The sequence below is a fragment of the Lupinus angustifolius genome, chromosome LG04, assembly GCF_001865875.1.
Source record: "Lupinus angustifolius cultivar Tanjil chromosome LG04, LupAngTanjil_v1.0, whole genome shotgun sequence".
NCBI lineage: Eukaryota > Viridiplantae > Streptophyta > Magnoliopsida > Fabales > Fabaceae > Lupinus > Lupinus angustifolius.
The window spans coordinates 1,364,547-1,384,437 of record NC_032012.1 but is presented as its reverse complement, the minus strand read 5'-3'; the positions used below and the strand labels follow the sequence as shown (position 1 = coordinate 1,384,437).

The following is a 19,891-nucleotide window of genomic DNA, read 5'->3' as shown; positions in this document are numbered from 1 at the left end:
AAACAATAATTGAAGGAGAATCTTAGTGTTACACACTGTGCTACAAAAAAAATACATGGAAGAAGAAATGCAAATCAAAACCATTCACTTATCGTGTGGTTACTTGTGAGGATGGTCCAATAAATGCATCACCATGAGTGCACTAAACCATGTTCGTGCATGTCACGGGAATTATGATTAGAAATAGCATTACTAATTTGAGTGTAATATATCTTATACATACTCAAGTATTTCATTATTCGTCCATAATTACTTTTTATTTTTTTATGAGATAATGTATAAAACTGATATAGTGAGTTTATTTTTTTCTCTAAGTAGCCGCCACCTCCACCACACAACACATCCTTACTTCTTTCCATGTTGTGTTCCTTCTAGATTTATAAGTAGGGACACTTGTACATTCTTACATTTTTGCTTTGATTTTTGGTGTCCATTTTCATATTCATATTATTATTCCTCATAGCCATAGCCAGTAGCCACTACCATCTCACTATGGTTTATTCTACCATTGCCACCTTTAACAACTGCTTCATTCTTTTTTGCTTCTTATTCTGTCTCTCATCACACGCTTCTTCTATTTTTTCTGGTAATTTCTTTTATTTTTTCCCTTTTTCATTGTTATATCAGAGAAAAACAGAAAAGTAAATAAAAGAGGGATTCTTGGATCAAGTTCAAAGATACCCTTTTAAGGGTTCACTTTTTAATTGCATGAAACTTTAGTGTATGGTTCTCTCAGACTTCGGTGCAACACATCACCTTAAGAAAAAGAAAGGGTATTGTTTTAGTAATAGAGATTGTGTTTGGAATAAGAATCAAATCAAATTATGTAGTTTTGGTATTGATATTGCTATTTATACTTATATTATTATCATAACTATTAAAGTATTAATTATAAATAATTAATTATATACTTTAAAATATTTTATTTTAATTTCCTTTATTCTAATTCCATGATCTTAATAAATATGGTTTTTAGGGCTATCTATACAACTATTTTGAGTGTTGATTCTTCTATGTTTGAATTAACTCCTCCTTCATTTCGTATAAGAACCAATTCGCAAAAGAACCATAAATTGGTATGCAAGAATTAGTTCACGATTCTCTACCAAAATGAAAGATTTGTGTTTCAATAATTGAAATTGTATTTGCAATCAAATGAGTCAATTCATGATTATTACAGTTAGTTTACATGGAATGTTTATGTTGGCATTTGACAATGATGGTTAATTATTTAATATGAGAATAATATTGGTAGGAGGGGGCATGTTACTTATTGTGCAGATCAGATTTCAATAATTAGCACATGACAAAAAGATAATGATTTAGTATCTTGTTTCTGAAGATTGGTATAATTTTATAATTTGTTATGTATATTGGGGTAATTTAATTTGGGGAGTTCTGGTTGATGGCTAATTTGCTATGATTGCTTGAATGTGCTAATTTTCTATTTGAAATGATTATTAGGTAATGGAACTGTAGATTTAGAAAAAAGTGATGATTTGTTTACACAGATTCTAAGAGATGAAGCAGTGGCAAGACTTTATGAGCTTGGAAAGGTACTTAACCTAACTAAACTCAGCTTTACTTTGATAATTTTCCTTCTATATCTCTTCTTTAGTCAATGTTGCACTTAACCAATTTCTATTCTTTAGTCTTTACTGCATTACTCTAGATTCTTACAGGAAAATGTTTCACTAATTAATTACCTACATTATTTGGAATCTGTATGCATCATCTTGAACTTTATGTTTTTCTTCATTCTTTTGGTATACTGACTTCAATGTCTGTCAGCTATGAAGTATAACATTAATCTGCAATCATGTGCTACCATGATTTCAATATTCTAACCTACAACATTCATTACCATGAAACTGATTATTCTTAGAAGTTAATGTTGCTTTTGGATGAACAGGTGAGTGATGGCAGTGGCTATCTAGAGAGGACATTTTTGAGTCCTGCATCCATGAGGGCAATTGATGTTATTCGTAAATGGATGGAGGATGCTAATTTGAGAACGTTAGCCTTCTAGCTTCTTCAACTCTAAGAGTATGTTTGCGAGCTATGTTTTGGAGGGGAAAGAAGAGAAATGGAAGGCTTCAAAGCCATCTCATCAGTGTATTTCATGATTCTCAAGACTTCCTTTTCCCTTCCGAAACCCAACTCGCAAGCAGGCCGTAAATAGTTTTTCTCGAAGATTGACTAATGTTGTGTTCTTTCCAGTTGGGTAGACCAAATGGGAAATTTACATGGTCGAGTTGATGGTGCAAATGCAAGTGCTGAGGCTTTATTGATTGGATCTCACATGGTGAGGCATTTACACCCTCAAGTTTTATTTTATATGAAACTGATTTTTTTCTGTTAGGAATTGATGAAAGATTTTAGTTACTATCTATATTAATGATGGATAATTATTTTGTTAGGACACGGTTATTGATGCTGGAATTTTTGATGGATCACTGGGAATAGTATCTGCAATATCTGCATTAAAGGTTTTGCATATCAATGGAAAACTCCATAAACTAAGGCGCCCTGTTGAGGTTAGTCAATTAACTCATACAAATATGTAATACTTTGAATGAGATTGTATGCCTCATTTTCACTTGCCATGAAACAAACACTTGAAGTTAAAAACTATTTAACTTCAATGTTTTTGGTATCAATTGATGTGGTTTGGTAAAAATCATTTCTATCAACTCATTTACAAGTTTGAAGAATTGCTAGATGTGGAGAAAATTCAACTTCAAAAAAATACTTAGGAGAAAGAATGATTTGCTTAATGCATGATATTTCTGCTGCTAAATTTAGCTATCTTGGGTGAATGATTTGTCTAATGCATGTTATGTCTGCAGCTAGATTTAAGTAGTTTGAGTGAATCAAACAACACATGGTGAAATTGAATGAGATGTAAACCATATAATTCAAGCAGGGTGGATGAAATAGGAGTGTTTCATGTGTCATATGTGGTAGAAAGGTATCAACAAGAGAATAAACTCTATGTAGCATAGATGAAAATGTTATGTTGGATGAATTAACACACTAGACAAGATAAGATTAGAAATTAATATATTACAGAGAAAGTGAAGCAGCTTCGGTTGTAGAAAATATGATATAATCATGCCTAAGGTGGTTTGGATGTGTGGAGAAGACCGTTAACAGTCCCAATAAGAAAAGTAAATCAAATGGAGGTTAGTCTAAATTCTAGAAGCAGACGAAATGCAAGAAAAACCATAGGTGAAACGATTAGGAAATATTTAAAGATTAATGTTTTGTCAATAAATATGATTTATGATAAAATATTATGGCGTCGTTCGATCCACATAACCGACCCCACCTAGTAGGATTATGTCTTGGATGTTATTGTATGCTTTGTTTGCGGCATAATTTTGCAAAAGAAAAAGGTCTAATTTAATTTTGCCCTATATTGTCTAATTAAGTTAAATACAAGAATAATGGTTTATACTCACTGCTGATAATTGAGTTATTCCCTTCATAATAATTATAAGCAATGAGAAAATGGTTGTAAAAAAATGTTCATGGAAGTGTTGGAATTATGCTATTGTTCTATTGATATCATCTAATTCCTTCCATACACATCTAATCCTGCAGGTGATTGCATTTAGTGATGAAGAAGGTGTCAGGTTTCAAACTACTTTCTTGGGCAGTGGTGCTATTGCTGGGATTTTACCTGCTACAACATTAGGAGTATCTGATAAGAGGTTTCATCTAGGATCCTTTTTTATTATGACTATAGTAAAAATTGCATAATCAAATATTTACTTATAGATCTCTTGCAGGAATGTAACAATAGAAAGTGTTCTTAAGGATAACTCGCTAGAAGTTACAGAGGAAAGTTTTTTACAGCTGAAATATGACTCAAAATCAGTTTGGGGTTATGTTGAGGTATAACCAACATTTGCTCTCTTCATGTTAAGTCCTGTTTGGCTCAATAATTTTAGCAATGTGGCTGGTGAAAATTTACATGCATGTTTGTCACATGCTGCAGTTGCACATTGAGCAGGGTCCTGTGCTAGAACAAGTTGGTTTCCCACTTGGCGTGGTTAAAGGCATAGCTGGGCAGACACGATTAAAGGTAAAACCGTAAAAGAAAACCACAATTTGTCTCAACTGTGTTTACTAGAAGAGGATTATAATACATGTGCTTCTGAAGTTAATTCTACATCTAAATGTTATTATTTGAATGTACAAGTTAAAACAACAGGAGAAAGGAAAAACATGTAGATAGGTTCTGAAAAAGGAGCTAGTGATCTAATGCAACATTACTAACTGTTAAGCTTCGTTCAACTTGAAAAAGAATAAACAATACTACAAGGTTGTAAAAAAGTAGTAGAGATTCAATGCAAACCAAAATTATACCTTCAACCTAAATGAGCAAAACCTTGGTATTTAGTAAACTGGCCATGCATGTCCTTAGTTTCATTAATCTCTCTTGTCATTTGAACAATGATTAAGAGCCATATGTGATAAAATCAATAATACTCATGTTGGTTGGTATATTTGGCGTCCAGTCTTGTAAGATTGAACTGAATCTAACTACACCAAGTGAATTCTGAATATTTACCTCATATATGTAATTATGTATTTGATATTATATCTAGTAGAAATGTCAAGTATACTCTGTTTCATAGCATTGCACTGGTGCATTTTAATGCACTTAGTTACTTTGGTTAGTTGTGCTTGTGTCCTATCATTTAAATCTTTCATTTGGACTCAAGAAGATATAACTGATTATTCAATAGGTCACCAAATTACGTTGCGGCATGGTATATCTAACAAAACAAAGTACTCAGCATCATATTCACCTAACTGGTCTCGATTGATTTACTTGTACTTACAACTGTGAAGGTTACAGTAAGAGGATCGCAAGGCCATGCTGGAACTGTTCCAATGTCCATGCGTCAGGATCCTATGGCTGCTGCTGCTGAATTAATCGTACTTATGGAGAGCGTCTGTAAAAATCCTGAAAAATACCTTTCTTATGATGAGCAATGCAGTGACTCGGCGGTAAAATCACTTTCGAGTTCTCTAGTCTGCACTGTTGGAGAGATATCAACATGGCCCAGTGCCAGTAATGTCATTCCAGGCCAGGCAAGAGTTGAATATCTAAAATGCTGTTGACCTGGCTATGTCCAGGCCGGGAATGCTTTTTTTCTTTCTTATTTTGAGAGGTAATACATTGTTGATAATGAATTGGTTTGTTTCAGGTTACATATACTATGGATATAAGAGCAATTGATGACCTTGGACGTGAGGCTGTTATTTATGATTTATCGAAACGAATTTATCAAATATGTGACAAGCGTTCGGTTTCATGCATTATTGAACACAAGGTATGCTCTTCTGAGTAAAGAACCATTTATAATGAACAACCCCCCGGGATCTAATAAAGTATCTGGTTTAGTTATGCGGTTTAGTTATGCTATGATGAGTTTGAGTGTATAGACTGTAGATGTGTTAAGTATTAAAAGCTTCACAGCACATCGCTGAAGTATTTGAATAAAGAACCATTTATAATGGCTCGGACTAGCCTTCAGAGTTAAGCCCGATTACTCTAGTATCTATATCGGTTTTTAAGTTTGTTTTCTGCATTGTATAATCAACGACTTTGTTTTGTTCACCTCAGCATGATGCAGGTGCTGTGATTTGTGATTCTGAACTTAGTTCACAACTCAAGTCTGCAGCTTATTCTGCACTCAGGAGGATGGAGGGTGACATTCAGGTTGAAGTGCCAACACTAATGAGTGGAGCCGGGCATGACGCAATGGCGATGTCTCACCTAACAAAGGTTACATACCTTTTTCATCTACAGATTGGTTTCGAAATGTAATTTCATCTGCAGAATATGACAATGAATGAAATTTTGAACAGGTGGGAATGCTGTTTCTGCGCTGCCGTGGCGGCATAAGTCACTCTCCAGAGGAGCATGTGCTAGACAATGATATTTGGGCAGCTGGTTTAGCACTACTCTCATTTCTGGAAAATATACAATAACTGTGTAAAGAGTAAACATATATAGATATTGTAACATGTAATTAGTAGGTTCATTAATTGAGTTGAGTTTGTTCATAATTCAGCTGTTTCTGTAGTTGCTTCTGTCTCCTTTGTGTAATTGAGTGGGAAATTCAGAACCAATTTCCCTCCTCTGTGTAATGCAAAATGGGCACTTGCGGAAGCGGCAAGTGAATAAAGAAAATAGAGGAGTAAAAGAATAACACCAATAATTTTAACGTAGAAAAACCTCCTCAATGTGAGAAGGAAACAACCACAAGACCTAGTCCAGAAAATATCTCCACTATAGAAAGTAGGATTATAATATTTGACTCTTTCTTACAAAGAGGATAACACTCCATCTCACCCAAAAATAATGGAAATACAAACTCTCTAGTATCTCACTAGGAATACAAATCTTATACCATGTGGATATAAACTCTCTCACTTTTTTCTCTATGTTGTTTTTCTTATTTGCTTGTTGTATCTCTTCCTCATAAGTTCCCTATATCTATAGTGAAGGGGAGGAAGACTACATCATAAAGACATAGTGGATGATTAAATTGTTGTCATATTTTTCAAGACATCTAAGTTAGACTTCATAATCTCAAAACTTAGTGAGTAATTCCAAGACCTTGGAATAGCCATCATTGAATTATTCAATGGTTCATCTACCAAGATTCATTGCTCTTGCTTCCACATCAATTAGGAAGGTGATCGAGGTCGTACCCGATACAAATAATATAACAATTAAAACTGTAGTACTAGGAAGTGACTCCTATGTCGTTTCTCAAGGATTATCTTTCAAGCAAAGCTTCAAACACCTTATACTTACACACAAGGGGTTTTTTGTTGTTGAATGGTATGCACATAAATCAAATTCAGAAACAGTAGTTAAACAATGTAATAAAACGGCTAAATCCCTTTGGTTCGTTTGTTCACACCTCAATCATCGGTTTCAAAAGATTATTTTCAGATTTCAACCATAACTTCTGAATTTGTTGAGAATCAATTAACTATGTTATAATCAATTCAAAGTTTCAGAACCTAAACCTCAAACTAGGCGAAATCAGTATAAGCATAAAACGATTAACAAATTCACACGAACTAAGCATTCATGCACTAGAGGGAGGAAATCAACTAAGTGAAGATAAACTCAACCAACCAGTTTCTAAACAATGGAATTAAGGAAACCATATTCAGAAATAAGATAGAAGAAATCAACACAAAAGAAACCGAAAATGCATTAATAACAAAACCTCAAGAGTTGTGATACATTACTAAAGGAACTTAGTCCAGAAATTTAGCATTCCATGACAATGGAAGAACAAACCGAAAATTAGAAATGAATAAGGAGTGAAACCCTAGCAGAGCAAAAAAAGGAAAAACGGAAATGTGTTTTTTTCAAAATGAGGCAAAGTAAAAGTGTGTGTGTTTGGGGTGGGGAATCCGAATTTAACCCCTCCAACACACATAAACCGAGTTGGGCCTAAATAATGGGCCCAAAGCTAAATTACAATAAAAACAACTCCTAAATTAAAAATACAATCTTCACTTCAACACATATCCTCGACTTCCATAATGCCCAAAATGTCATTGGTGTCAAATGTGATCTGAAAATGATAATAGATTTAATCAGACCAAATAATCCCAAATTAACTCATTTTAGGAATATTAGTCCAATAAAGTCTAAAACACTAAACCATGTGAGGCAAAGTCAATTAGGCACCAAGAATCATCAATCATGCTAAATTAAGGTTATGAATAGTGTGCAATATATTGCCCATCAGAAGGATTCCCAATAAATCTCCCCCTTCCTGAATTAATTGATGGTATCACCAGTCCTGCATCTCTGCAACAGTCTGTTAGTTTCTTGAGTGAAACTGTCTTGGTCATCATGTCAGACCAGTTATCATTTGTATGAATTTTCTCTAGCTTCAACTCACCATCCTCCAAAGCATTTCGTATCCAATGATAACGATAATCAATGTGCTTTGTCCAAGAATGAAACGTAGGATTCTTAGCTAGGTGAATCGCACTTTTGTTATCACAGTGCAAAACATATCTATCTTGAACATGACCCAACTCATGCAAGATGTTTTTCATATATTTTATCTCCTTGTCAGCTTCAGATGCTGCAATATATTCTCCTTCAGTTATTGATAATGCAACACATCTTTGTAACTTGGATTGCCAAGATACAACTCCCCCTGCAAAAGTAGTTAGATAAGTTGATGTGGATTTTATGGAATCTACATCTCCAGCCTTGTCACCATCTGTGTATCCAACTAACATATGATCTTCATTACCAAAGCATATACATCTTTTGGTAGTTCCCCTCAGATATCTTGATATTCACTTTACTACATTCCAATGTTATTTGCCTGGATTGGACAAGAACCGACTGATAACTCCAACTGTGTGGGCAATATCTAGTCTTGTACAAATCATAGCATACATTAGGCTTCCTACCACAGAGGAATAAGGCATTATGCTCATTTCTTTCCTTTCTTCATCAGTAGTTGGACATTGCATTGTTGTTAACTTGAAATGTCCAGCAAGTGGAACACTCACAGGCTTTGCCTTATCCATGTTGAATCTCTTAAGAAATTTCTCAATATACTTCTCTTGTGATAGCCATAACAACTTCTTGGAACAATATCTGATTATCCTTATTCCAAGGATCTGCTTTGCAGGGCCCAAGTCTTTCATAGCAAAAGATCTGCTTAAATCATTCTTCAAACCAACAATCATGGTCTTGTCACGTCCAATGATTAACATATCATCAACATATAAGAGGAGGATAATAAAGTTTTCAGCTTCATACCTTTTAATGAATACACAATGATCACCAGTTGTCTTCTTGAAACTGTATTTGGTCATGAAATATTCGAACTTCTTGTACCACTGTCTCGGGGCTTGTTTCAGACCATATAAACTCTTATTCAGACGACACACTAAGTGTTCCTTGCTTGGTTCTTCACAACCTTTTGGTTGCTCCATATAGATTTCTTCTTTGATATCTCCATGTAAGAAAGTTGTTTTGACATCAAGTTGTTCAACTGGGAAGAAGTTGAAGTGTCTGAAAGTAGACAATGGTGGAGAGTATCGTGGTTCATTTGTAGCCTATTGTAAGGCTTTTGGTATCAGACTGGAGAAGACACCACCATAGATTCCTCAGTTGAATGGAGTAGCTGAGAAGATGAACCGCACAATTGAAGAGAATATCAAATGCATGTTTCAAGATGTCAATCTCCCCAAGTCTTTCTGGGGTGAAGCAGTGAAGACTATAGTGGATTTTATAAATCGAACACCTTCAAGACCCCTGAACGAAGAAATTCCAGAAGAAGTATGATACAAGAAGAAGGCATCCTTCAACCACCTGAGAGTATTCTGATGTAGAGCCTTCATTCACATTCCAAAAGATGAGAGAAAAAAGTTGGATGCTAAGACCAAGGAGTGCATTTACCTTGGTTCTCCAAAAGATGAATTTGGGTACAGACTATGGGATTCGATAAACAAGAAAATTGTGAGAAACAGAGATGTTGTGTTCTTTGAGGATCAAACGATCAAAGATGTTCAGAAGAAAAGCCAGTGCAAGTCCAATGTTTGCATTGATTTAGGGGGCGAGATTCCCCAACAAACAATCCTGATCATCAGATAGATCTAGAACAGATAGACCAGCAGACAGATCATGCTCACATGGAACTTGACCAGATTAATGAAGAGTCAAATCATGATGAAGTGATGGTAGACACACAAATGCATCAAGAACCCGAGCTAGTAGAGCATCAGATGCTAGTTGAACTAAGGCGCTCCAGAAGAGGCAGAATACCTTCTTCAAAGTATCCTGAAGAAGATTATATCACATTGACACATAATGATAAACCTGAAGACTTCTCAGAAGCTATGCAGACATCTGATAAAGAATAGTGGATTAAAGTCATGGAAGATGAGATGAACTCCTTACATGAGAACCACACTTATGATTTGGTGGAGTTGCCCAAAAGAAGAAAAGCCTTGAAAAATAAATGGGTTTATAGGCTTAAAGTTGAAGAAGGAAGCTCAAGACCAAGGTACAAAGCTCGGATTGTTGTGAAAGGATGCAATCAGAAGAAAGGAGTTGATTTTGATGAGATATTCTCACCAGTGGTGAAGTACTCTTCCATAAGGGTAGCATTGGGTCTAGCAGCTAGCCTAGACTTAGAATCTCACGTTCTACTGGTGCATGGAACTCTTTGAATGTTGATAGTACTTGATCTTTGCTTTACAACAAGTACACCCATACTCTTCTCGAGTGATCGTCTATGAATGTGACAAAGTAGTAGGCTTCTCCAAGAGATCTTTCAGATGGTGCACGAACATCTGAATGCACCAATTCAAGTACTTCATCCCTTCATGATGGATTGTATGTCCTCTAAAAATTGACTCTATGTTGTTTACCATACAGACAATCAGTACATGAATACAAAATTTGACCTTTTATACCTGGAAGGTGGTCTTTGGCGAGAATCTGAAGTGCCTTCTGACTCATGTACCCCAATCGCCTATGCCAAAGATCTTTGGAGTCGGTAGCAACAGTTGCTTCTCCAGAACAAATTTCTCCTTGCATAATGTACTAAGATCCTTCCTTTGAGCATCTAGCAATAACGAGGTTGCCTTTTGCTAGTTTCCACTTTCCAGCACCAAATTGTCTTACAAAACCAACATCATCCAACTTACCCGTTGGGATAAGGTTGAGACGCATATCTGGGACATGTCTCACCTCCTTCGGTATAAGCTTTCCTCCCGTGTCTATTAGCAACACAATATCACCAATTCTCACAATTTTTCTAGTAACATGGTTTCCCATTTTCACAGTACCATAACCACCTTTCTTGTAGTTTGAGAAGAAACCTTCATGTGGACTTACATGGAAAGAAGCACCTTTCTTGTAGTTTGAGAAGAAACCTTCATCCGTGACCACCAATGTATCTCAGCTTTCAGGTAATAAACTCAGTAGCAGAAGTGCTTGCAACTCATCATCTATCTTCATATCTATCTTTGTCAATTGGTTGACAAGACCCTTGAATAAATTCAAGTGCTCTATCATGCTCTAACCATCTTTGTAGTCGAGTTTCACCAGCCTTATGATAAGAGATGCTTTATTTCTAGGAGTTTTCTTTTGAATCATAGATTCAAGTTTCGACCTCAAATCATAAGCATTTGTGTATGTGGACACATGCTCAAATAAACTTCTATCAATATACTTCCAAATCATTGCAACAACTTTTCGATTCGTAACCTCCCAATCTTTGTTACCCTTATCTTCTGGCTTGTCTTTGCAAGAAATAGGCTCATGCATATCCTTGCATTAAAAATGATCCTCCATCGTGGACTTCCAATAGGAATAGTTGTCAGTTGTCAACTTGAACATATCTCCATCAAATGAGATATTAGCGGCTCCTTCCATCTTGGACTACACTGCTAAGCTCCCCGAATGAACCTGAGAGCTTTGATACCATTGTTGGGAAATTTATAACCAATTTCCCTCCTCAGTGTGATGCAAAATGGACACTTGCGGAAGCGACAAGTGGATAAAAATAGAGAAGAGTAAAAGAATAACACAAAAAAAATTAATGTGGAAAAATCTCGTCAATGTGAGAAGGAAACAACCACGGGACCTACCCAGAAAATATCTCCACTATAGAAAGTAGGATTACAATACTTGACTTTCTCTTATAAAGATGATAACACTCAATCTCACTCAAAAAGGATGGAAATATAAACTCTCTAGTATCTCACTAGGAATACAAATCTCACACTATATGGATATAAACTCTCTCACTTTCTCTTTATGTTGTTTTTCTCACTTGCTTATTGTATTTCTTCCTCACAAGTCCCCTATATATATAGTAAAGGGGAGGAAGGCTTCATCATAAAGACATAGTGGATGATTAAATTGTTGTCATACTTTTCAAGACACTTTGAAAAATGTTATTCCAACTTTCTAAGTTAGACTTCATAATCTCAAGAATCAGTGAGTAATTCCAAGACCTTGGAATAGCCATCATTGAATTATTCAATGGTTTATCTACTAAAATTTATTGGTTTTGCTTCCACATCAATTAGGAAGGATTCCCAACAGTTTCAAAGTTATTCTGCTATTACATAGGAAATAGAGTATGTTTTCCTTATTCCTTTAGTCACACTCTACCTTTTCTATAAGGGAGACACTTTGTTGTTCGGAAAGAAATTAGTTTCTTACCTAAAAAATGAGAAATATTTTTTGTAGTATCAGAAAAACTCGCAAATTAAATTATAAACTTGTCCAGCGTGCATAAGTGATGGAATCAAGTTTACTTGGTCTCAAAGCCGGTCGTCAGTACACTCAGGTTGACTCGGGTAAGCTCCTACAAATTTGTGAAATTACCTTTTGGGTTTAAAAGCTGGATTAACATGCTTAAATAATCACTTTGGATTTTTTCTTCATAAAACCTCTATTATGGTTCATGCCAGTCATAGACCCAAAAGTTTTTGGTAGTGGGACAAAGATAACATACAAATATAAATATTCAAATAGTAGGACGAAAACAACATATAAATACAAATATATGAATACAAATAACCAATACTATCATATACACTAAAAAGTTCTCCAATTTAGTGGGGTTAAGTGGGGGAACTTGCCTACACAACCTCTAAAGTAAGTTCAAGGCTTTTTGTGACACATACAAAAAGCCCCTAATTTTGGAAGTCACTTCTTTTCAGATTCTCGCTAGTAATTGTTTTTCTTTGACTCATCAAATGTTTATCTAGGTAGAGGATGCTGAAGAATGTAGTGACATGCTTGATTATATTATATCATATTGTTCTTAGAAGGGACATGAAGCTAGTAAATAGATGCTATGGATATGTGATCAAGTCATACTAGTTAGTAAATAATGATTATAAGCATGTTAAATATGGATTTTATGCTATTATCTGCATGCTGTTTATATAAATTCGTGTGTTTGACAATCTTGGTTTTAACTTAAGTAGATGGATTATTACCCAAAAAACTTAAGTCGATGGATTTTATTCAAGAATTAACTTAAGTATGGTGTCAATCTAGTCACATCATGATAATGAGAAAAATAATATATGCAATGATACTAACTGCATATGAATTTTATATATTGTTAATGTATTATCTATCATTCATGTTTAATCATCATTTACTATTCGATAAATAAGAAAGTAATACAGATGAATAATGAATAATATAAATTGTTATTACATCATTCATCATTCTTGTTTAATCATATATGGCTTTTAAAAAGAAAATAATACAAATGATTAATAAATTATATATTAATTGTATATAAATGGTTTGAAGTTGGATTTATATTAGATAATGCATGGGAATATCCCATTTAAATTGTATATGAATATGGCAATACATGGTAGCAACATAAAACGTTTCTCAAATGTTATGGATGGTCCCACATGATGTGCAATAATTATAGGCTTTAATAAAATGATGGTAGTTGGAGACCATGGTTTTGACTGTAAGCAAACGGTATTCAATAGTTCAAATTCCATAAACAATCTGGACACTGTTTTTTAAGGGAAAAATACCACAGCTGATTGCAACCACGGTTTTCTTTCATCAACGCCTTTGAGTTTCGAATTTTTGCATTTTTATCCTTCTACTTTTTTCTATTTATACAAGCTATCTTAAATCTTTCTCACAATATGCTTTGTTTTCACCTTATTGCCAAATGTTATAACATTTCACCCTTAACGAGAGAATAATGATATTTGCACAATTGCACACATAAAAAAATTAATTACAATTTATTTATCAGCAGAGACCGTGTACAATGTTGCTTGGTTACAACCAAGTGAAAATCAACTAATAATAATGATTTATCTATTTCTCCTAAGGCCTAAGTGAATAAGTTTCAGGACCAAAGTAGAAACTAAGGCTTACCACATTATGAAGATTTATAAAGACACTATTAATTCTAACACTTTGGTTCTTATATCTCTACCAATTCTGTATATTAGTTAAAAAAATATACTATATCATTATAAAAAACAAGCCTAAAAATCTCTTAACTGGAGGAAAATGCTATGTATTACTTTCTACCTACTTGAAATTAACATGTATTTGTTAAAATGATTGTTTAGAAAAATACATTACTAGTTAATTAAACTTCTCTTGGAAGCAAAAAAAAATGGTTAATTTTAAATGTAAGGCTAGAGATGCGAATTCCAGCTAGTATGGGGAGTAAAAACTAAATAGTAGATCTCGACAAAGTAGTGAAACATAAAAATATATTTGAAGAGAAAAATAATGAACACACTAATATTATATTGTCAATCAATAAGACATTGATATAAAAGTATAAAACCCTATTAGATCTCATAAAGATTAAAAGATAAATAATTCAATTCCTAAGTATGATATTTATTGGAATAGAACACTTTAAAATAAATTAGTTCATTACTCAAAATATGAATAACACCTGTACTAGAGTGCATTCTCTAACTTTACACTCACAATTGAATATATTACACTAATATTTTAAAGTATTTTTTATATTAAAGGTAAAACATGAGATATATTATTTTTAAATTATTTAAATAAGTTAAAAGCAATATCCAATTTATTAAATTACTAAAAATCTAAAATACATATACTTTTATTCAATATTTAATATCTAATGTGTTTTTGGTTTAAAAAAGGAAAAAAAGGAAATAACAAATCAGGGGCTACCGCTGATTTTCCTATCTTCTATTCACAATTCTGTGTTTGGCAAACAACTAAACACAAACATTGGTTAATGCTTTCTCTCTCTTTTTCTTATATAAAAATGGATCTCTTTGTTACTATGCTTTTCATGATTCTTTCTACCTGAATACTATTTTCTAAGCATTTGCAATTTCCACAAAGCATTTCTCTTCACATTTCGCTAAGTTTATGGTAAGAACTAGATTCATTTTCATCTCTGATTCTGTGAATTTCAAAACTAACTCATTTTCATTAGGGAATTATCAAAATGTTATCTTTGTTGTGAAATATCTTGTGGGTCGTTATCTATGTACAACTTCACTGCATGCATGTTTGTGTTTATGGTAAGTTCAGTTTCATTTTCATCTCTAGTTCTGTGAATTTTAAAACTAACTCATTTTCACATGGGAATTATAAGAATTTATTTTTTTGTGAAATATCTTTTGGGTCTTTATCTATATACACTAAACTGCATGAATCTCCTTCTCTTTTGTTTTATGTTTTGATTTAAATAATACATTTCCGTTTGAAACTCTGAATCTATCTCATCTATGTTAATGCTGTGTTATTTTTTGTAATGTTTTAAATTAGATATCTCCTATGTGTTGTTGGGCATTTTCACAAATCTGATAGTTATGGCCACTCCTTTATTGTATGATGAGTTATGACTTAGAAGGTGCTTCAGCCATTTAGTGGCATTGTTTATACAAGCACATATTGTCCTCAACCCCTACTAAGATTATATGTTTATTTTTTCAAATTTAGAAACTTGGTAATGAAAACCATGGAATGTTGATTATGAAATCCTCATAAGATTTTAGCCTCTTGAATGAATGTTTTATTTTATTTACCAAGACATTGAATTCATTTAATACTTCATTCCTTTATTTAGCACTAAAAGAATTTTTAGGCTAAAATGTTTGGAGGATTTACAAAATTCCTTTTATTTATTTTTCTTCTGAAACTGCTGCAATAAAAAAATAACTTTTAAAATACAAAACCATCAGAAAAAAAACAAATATACTTGCTAGAGTAATTTTAAGATTCTTTGTTGTATGTGTTCTTCCTTCATTGTAATCTGTATATAGATATTGGGGATTACTCCAATATCTATATATTTTTCATGGGTACAGGTACCAGGGGTGAGTTGCCACTTGTCAAACATTTATTTTCAATTGATTGTACTCATTGATGAAATTTTGAAGTTTATTATGTGGGTGGTGTTATTTGAATATCAAGTTTTAAACATTGTATTTCGCACTGCATTTTCTCCTATTTATCCTTTTTGTATATAAAATTTAAGAATACATCAAAAGAACTAAAAGGAACAAGGTATGGTATCCATAGCAACTCGCATTTTCTTCATATGTATAATTGCATACAGAGATTCGGAAATAACACCCCTTGCTTTCATTGACACATTGTCTTTTTGTGTAGTGTGTATGTAACTCTGGATCATTCATGTATGTTTAAAATGCTCAGTGTAATTTAAATGATTTTTCCTCTCATTGCAAGTGCGTGACTGCCACTATGTGCATTTTATGTGCATGTAGAGGGTGAGCCTCGACACGACGATAAGGTTGTTTGCCTTGTGACCTGAAGGTCATGGGTTCAAAGCCTGGAAACATTCCTCCCTTGTGAGGGTAAGGCTGTGTATATCTACCATTACAGATCTCACTAGGTGGCAGCCTCGTGTACTAAGTTGCCCTTTATTCTTCTTGCATGTATCCTCCCTGACTTAATCATATTCAATATTAGAAGACATGTTTAATATTTAATTGGAAAGTTCTCTCTCTTTATTATGGGTACTAATGTCATTCAGAACAACAATTAAAAAAACGATCTCCTTGCACTTTCTGTTAACTTAATGTCAAACAATTTACAAAGCCTGATTATGTTAGCTCATTTAGAATTTCATTTCAACTTAACATGCTAATTTCTGAATCACATATGCAGGCTTTAGCATCAACTATATGCTGAAGGAGTCTAGTATTTTACCTCAATAACTGGTTCCTTGAAATTTATGTTGGTATTGCTATACCGGAAATTCTTCTGAACAATCTCTTAGCCAACTGAGAGCTAGCGCTACCATGTCACTCTTGAGTAAACTACGCTGTGTTACTGTAGATGTTACTGGTACCCTAATGGCTTACAAAGGGGAGCTTGGTGACTATTACTGCATGGCAGCCAAATCTGTTGGCCTTCCATGCCCAGATTACAAACGCATGCACGAGGCTTTTAAGCTTGCATATAAAGAAATGGCGACAAACTATCCATGTTTCGGATTTGATGCCAAAATGCCAAACGTTGTCTGGTGGAAAACTTGTGTCCGAGACTCTTTTGTCAGGGTAAGATATCTATCGAAGTTATTACAGTTGTTGTATTACTTGTCAAGAAAATAGCTAAGTTGTTTCAGTGTATAGTCACACGAGAAAATGTAGCATAATTAGTTTGGTTCTAAATTTTACGTGTGCAACAACAAATTCACTGAACCGCAAATATTCAGCTGTACTATAAACTATCTAAAGTAAACACCAAATTGCTGATTTATGATACCTGCAATCCCATCTGTATAAGTTCCTCGAAAAAGTCATGAAGGAGATACTTTTTTCTTGCAGGCTGGATATGATTATGATGAGGAGACATTTGACAAAATTTTCAAGCGCATATATTCATCCTTTGGTTCATCTGCTCCGTATATTCTCTTTCCGGACTCCCAACCATTTCTTAGATGGCTTCGTGGGAAGGGGATCAAAGTTGGCATTGTGAGCAATGCAGAGTATCGATATAGAGATGTGATTCTTCCAGCATTAGGCATAAATGAGGTAAGTCTTCCTATTATTTTCTGAAAGTTTGCTAGGAGACTTATAAATTCACACTTAGCATTGTTACAGAGACCACTTCACTATTAAAGTGGCATGATATAAAGATGTGATTCTTCCAGCTTTAGGTTTAAATGTGGTAAATTTTCCCATGGATATCTAAAAGTTTGTTATTAGACTTATAAACTCACACTTAGCATTGTTACATAGACCACTTAACTAGAAAGTAGTATGATATCACATCCAGAAACATCTGCTAGTGCAACCAATAGTCGAGTGCACGCTTAAACTTACCTAGTTACCTGTGATGTCTTGTTCAAAATTTTATGGTTTTGAATGCTGGGGCTACTGGCACTCTAATTTGTCTATTCACACTCCTCATCTACAATCACAATTTTATAAAAACAAAAATCAAATCATGATTAGTTATAAAAGAGCATGAATAGGCAATTAGTCATTTATGAGCTATGAATTTCAATGTATCCCTGACTCCTAGAAAGGCACACTTGAAGAAAATCATGTTTAAATGTAATCTATTTAGTACTAAAACTTAGTATAATCACTAAAGCTGTCTTTGATCTTTTGTACATTTATGACGTGATTATATTATGTCATTCCTCCACCCTTGTGACCCAGAGAGAATAGTTTCTGATTAGATAATTTACAATGGTGCAGGGATCTGAGTGGGACTTTGGTGTATTTTCTGGTATTGAAGGAGTCGAGAAGCCAAACCCGAAATTTTTCGAGATTGCACTTGAGAGGGCTGGAAATGTTAAACCTGAAGAAGTTTTACATATCGGGGATAGCATACGCAAAGATTATGAGCCAGCCAAGAGCTTAGGGATGCATGCAATATTACTGGATAGGTTTAAGACACCAGATGCTGTGGAGTGGAGGAAATCCGGAGGCATTGTTCTTCCGGACTTAATTGCAGCACAAGAATGGCTTTCTTCGGAGAAGTCAACTTTGAAGGAGTCCATACTTTGCTAAAGTAATATTAATAATGTATCAATTTTTCCCTTTTAATGACATTAAGAATGTGGCATTCTAGTGGCTATCATATGTGCCTGTGTAGCAATGTTACACCATAGAGCCATGCTTGTGAACCTGATCTTGAAGACCATGTTCTGCTATAGCTGTAACTTGTAGTACAAACATTCAAATGTTCATTGCTTTCTTTTTATGTTCATTTATTTTCCTTGCTATGTTGTTTTCCCAGGTTACTAGGTATAAAAGCAATGATTTTGGTTTCATGGGTATTTATAGTGAGACTGATCATGTTAGTCTTGTAACTTGTCTATAAAGTGATATGGTTCTGGACTTGGTATGGTTCACCTTTATGTTCATTCCTGGGCTATGTGAGGTGTGTTAAATACCATAGTCCCACACTGGTTGAGCAGTTTATAATGACTTGGGGTTTTTTCTGCACCTCTTAACTAGCTTTTCAAGTGTAGTTAAAAACAATGTTTTCTAATTCGAACAACTTTTATATGATATAAAAAGTTGTACAAAGTAATCCAATAATCTTCAAAGTCTTTGATTTGGATTCTTCAGCAGGGGAATTTGGCACTATAAGTTGTTTTTAAGTCTTTGATTCTTTTTAAGTTGCATATAGATACCTTTGGTTGATAATGATAGATCTAATAGATGATTGTTGTTGGAGTAGTGATATTGGTCTTCACACTGGTTGGTGGTTGAGGTGACTCAGTATTGGTCATTGAGGTGATGGTGGTAGTGGGTGCCTAGGTGGTGATGGTTGTGAGATGATGGACAACAATAGTGATGGTAATGGTGATAAAAGTGGTGGTAGTTTGGTTGAGGTGTTATGAATAGCTTCTACAAGCGGTATGAATGACCCTGAACAAATTTATGAATGGCTTCAACAAGCAATGACCTTGAACAAAATAAGCTATTGGAGATGGAACAAACATTATTTCTTACCAGTGGAGCCTTTCCCAAGCTGGAACAACTGCACGTACTCAATGTTTTAAATTACAGTCTCTCAGTCAGGATTACCTTATGTTTACTGCAATAGTAGGAAAATGCAGTCATAACCGCGATCATGATGTTGTTGTGGAGACTCCCAAAACAGTAATATTGTGATTGCAATTGCAATTGTAGAATGGTCTTTCACAAACATAGTTCAGGTTCAAGGATCGTTTCCTGAACAGATTACATGATGCCACTGAGACTGTGGAACTCTGTTCAAATGGTAGGAGTCATAGATAAGAGAGATTTTCTTAATGAACAAGAAGGAATGAGAAAATGTTATTGAATTGAAAATGAATTACGAGGAATAAGGGAA

At 34.2% G+C, this 19,891-nt stretch overlaps 2 protein-coding genes across 4 annotated transcripts; both read left to right on the top strand.

Annotated features, from left to right (window-relative positions):
- Nucleotides 337–6,087, top strand: LOC109345026 (allantoate deiminase-like). Of its 3 annotated transcripts, none has more exons than XM_019583778.1 (12): nt 337–586; nt 1,465–1,556; nt 1,913–2,016; nt 2,221–2,305; nt 2,421–2,537; nt 3,607–3,716; nt 3,795–3,900; nt 4,004–4,090; nt 4,864–5,106; nt 5,223–5,348; nt 5,642–5,803; nt 5,887–6,087. In XM_019583778.1, exons 1-12 carry the CDS (start codon nt 493–495, stop codon nt 6,007–6,009), a joined length of 1,449 nt encoding a protein of 482 aa, XP_019439323.1. In that variant the 5' UTR covers nt 337–492; the 3' UTR covers nt 6,010–6,087. The 3 variants fall into 3 exon arrangements, with proteins under 3 accessions (XP_019439323.1, XP_019439325.1, XP_019439324.1); XM_019583779.1 differs by having other exon boundaries at nt 569–586; nt 1,512–1,556; XM_019583780.1 differs by lacking the exon at nt 1,913–2,016 and having other exon boundaries at nt 503–586.
- Nucleotides 14,784–18,839, top strand: LOC109345028 (haloacid dehalogenase-like hydrolase domain-containing protein 3). Its single transcript, XM_019583781.1, has 4 exons — nt 14,784–14,956; nt 16,721–17,112; nt 17,383–17,589; nt 18,262–18,839. Exons 2-4 carry the CDS (start codon nt 16,855–16,857, stop codon nt 18,574–18,576), a joined length of 780 nt encoding a protein of 259 aa, XP_019439326.1. The 5' UTR covers nt 14,784–14,956; nt 16,721–16,854; the 3' UTR covers nt 18,577–18,839.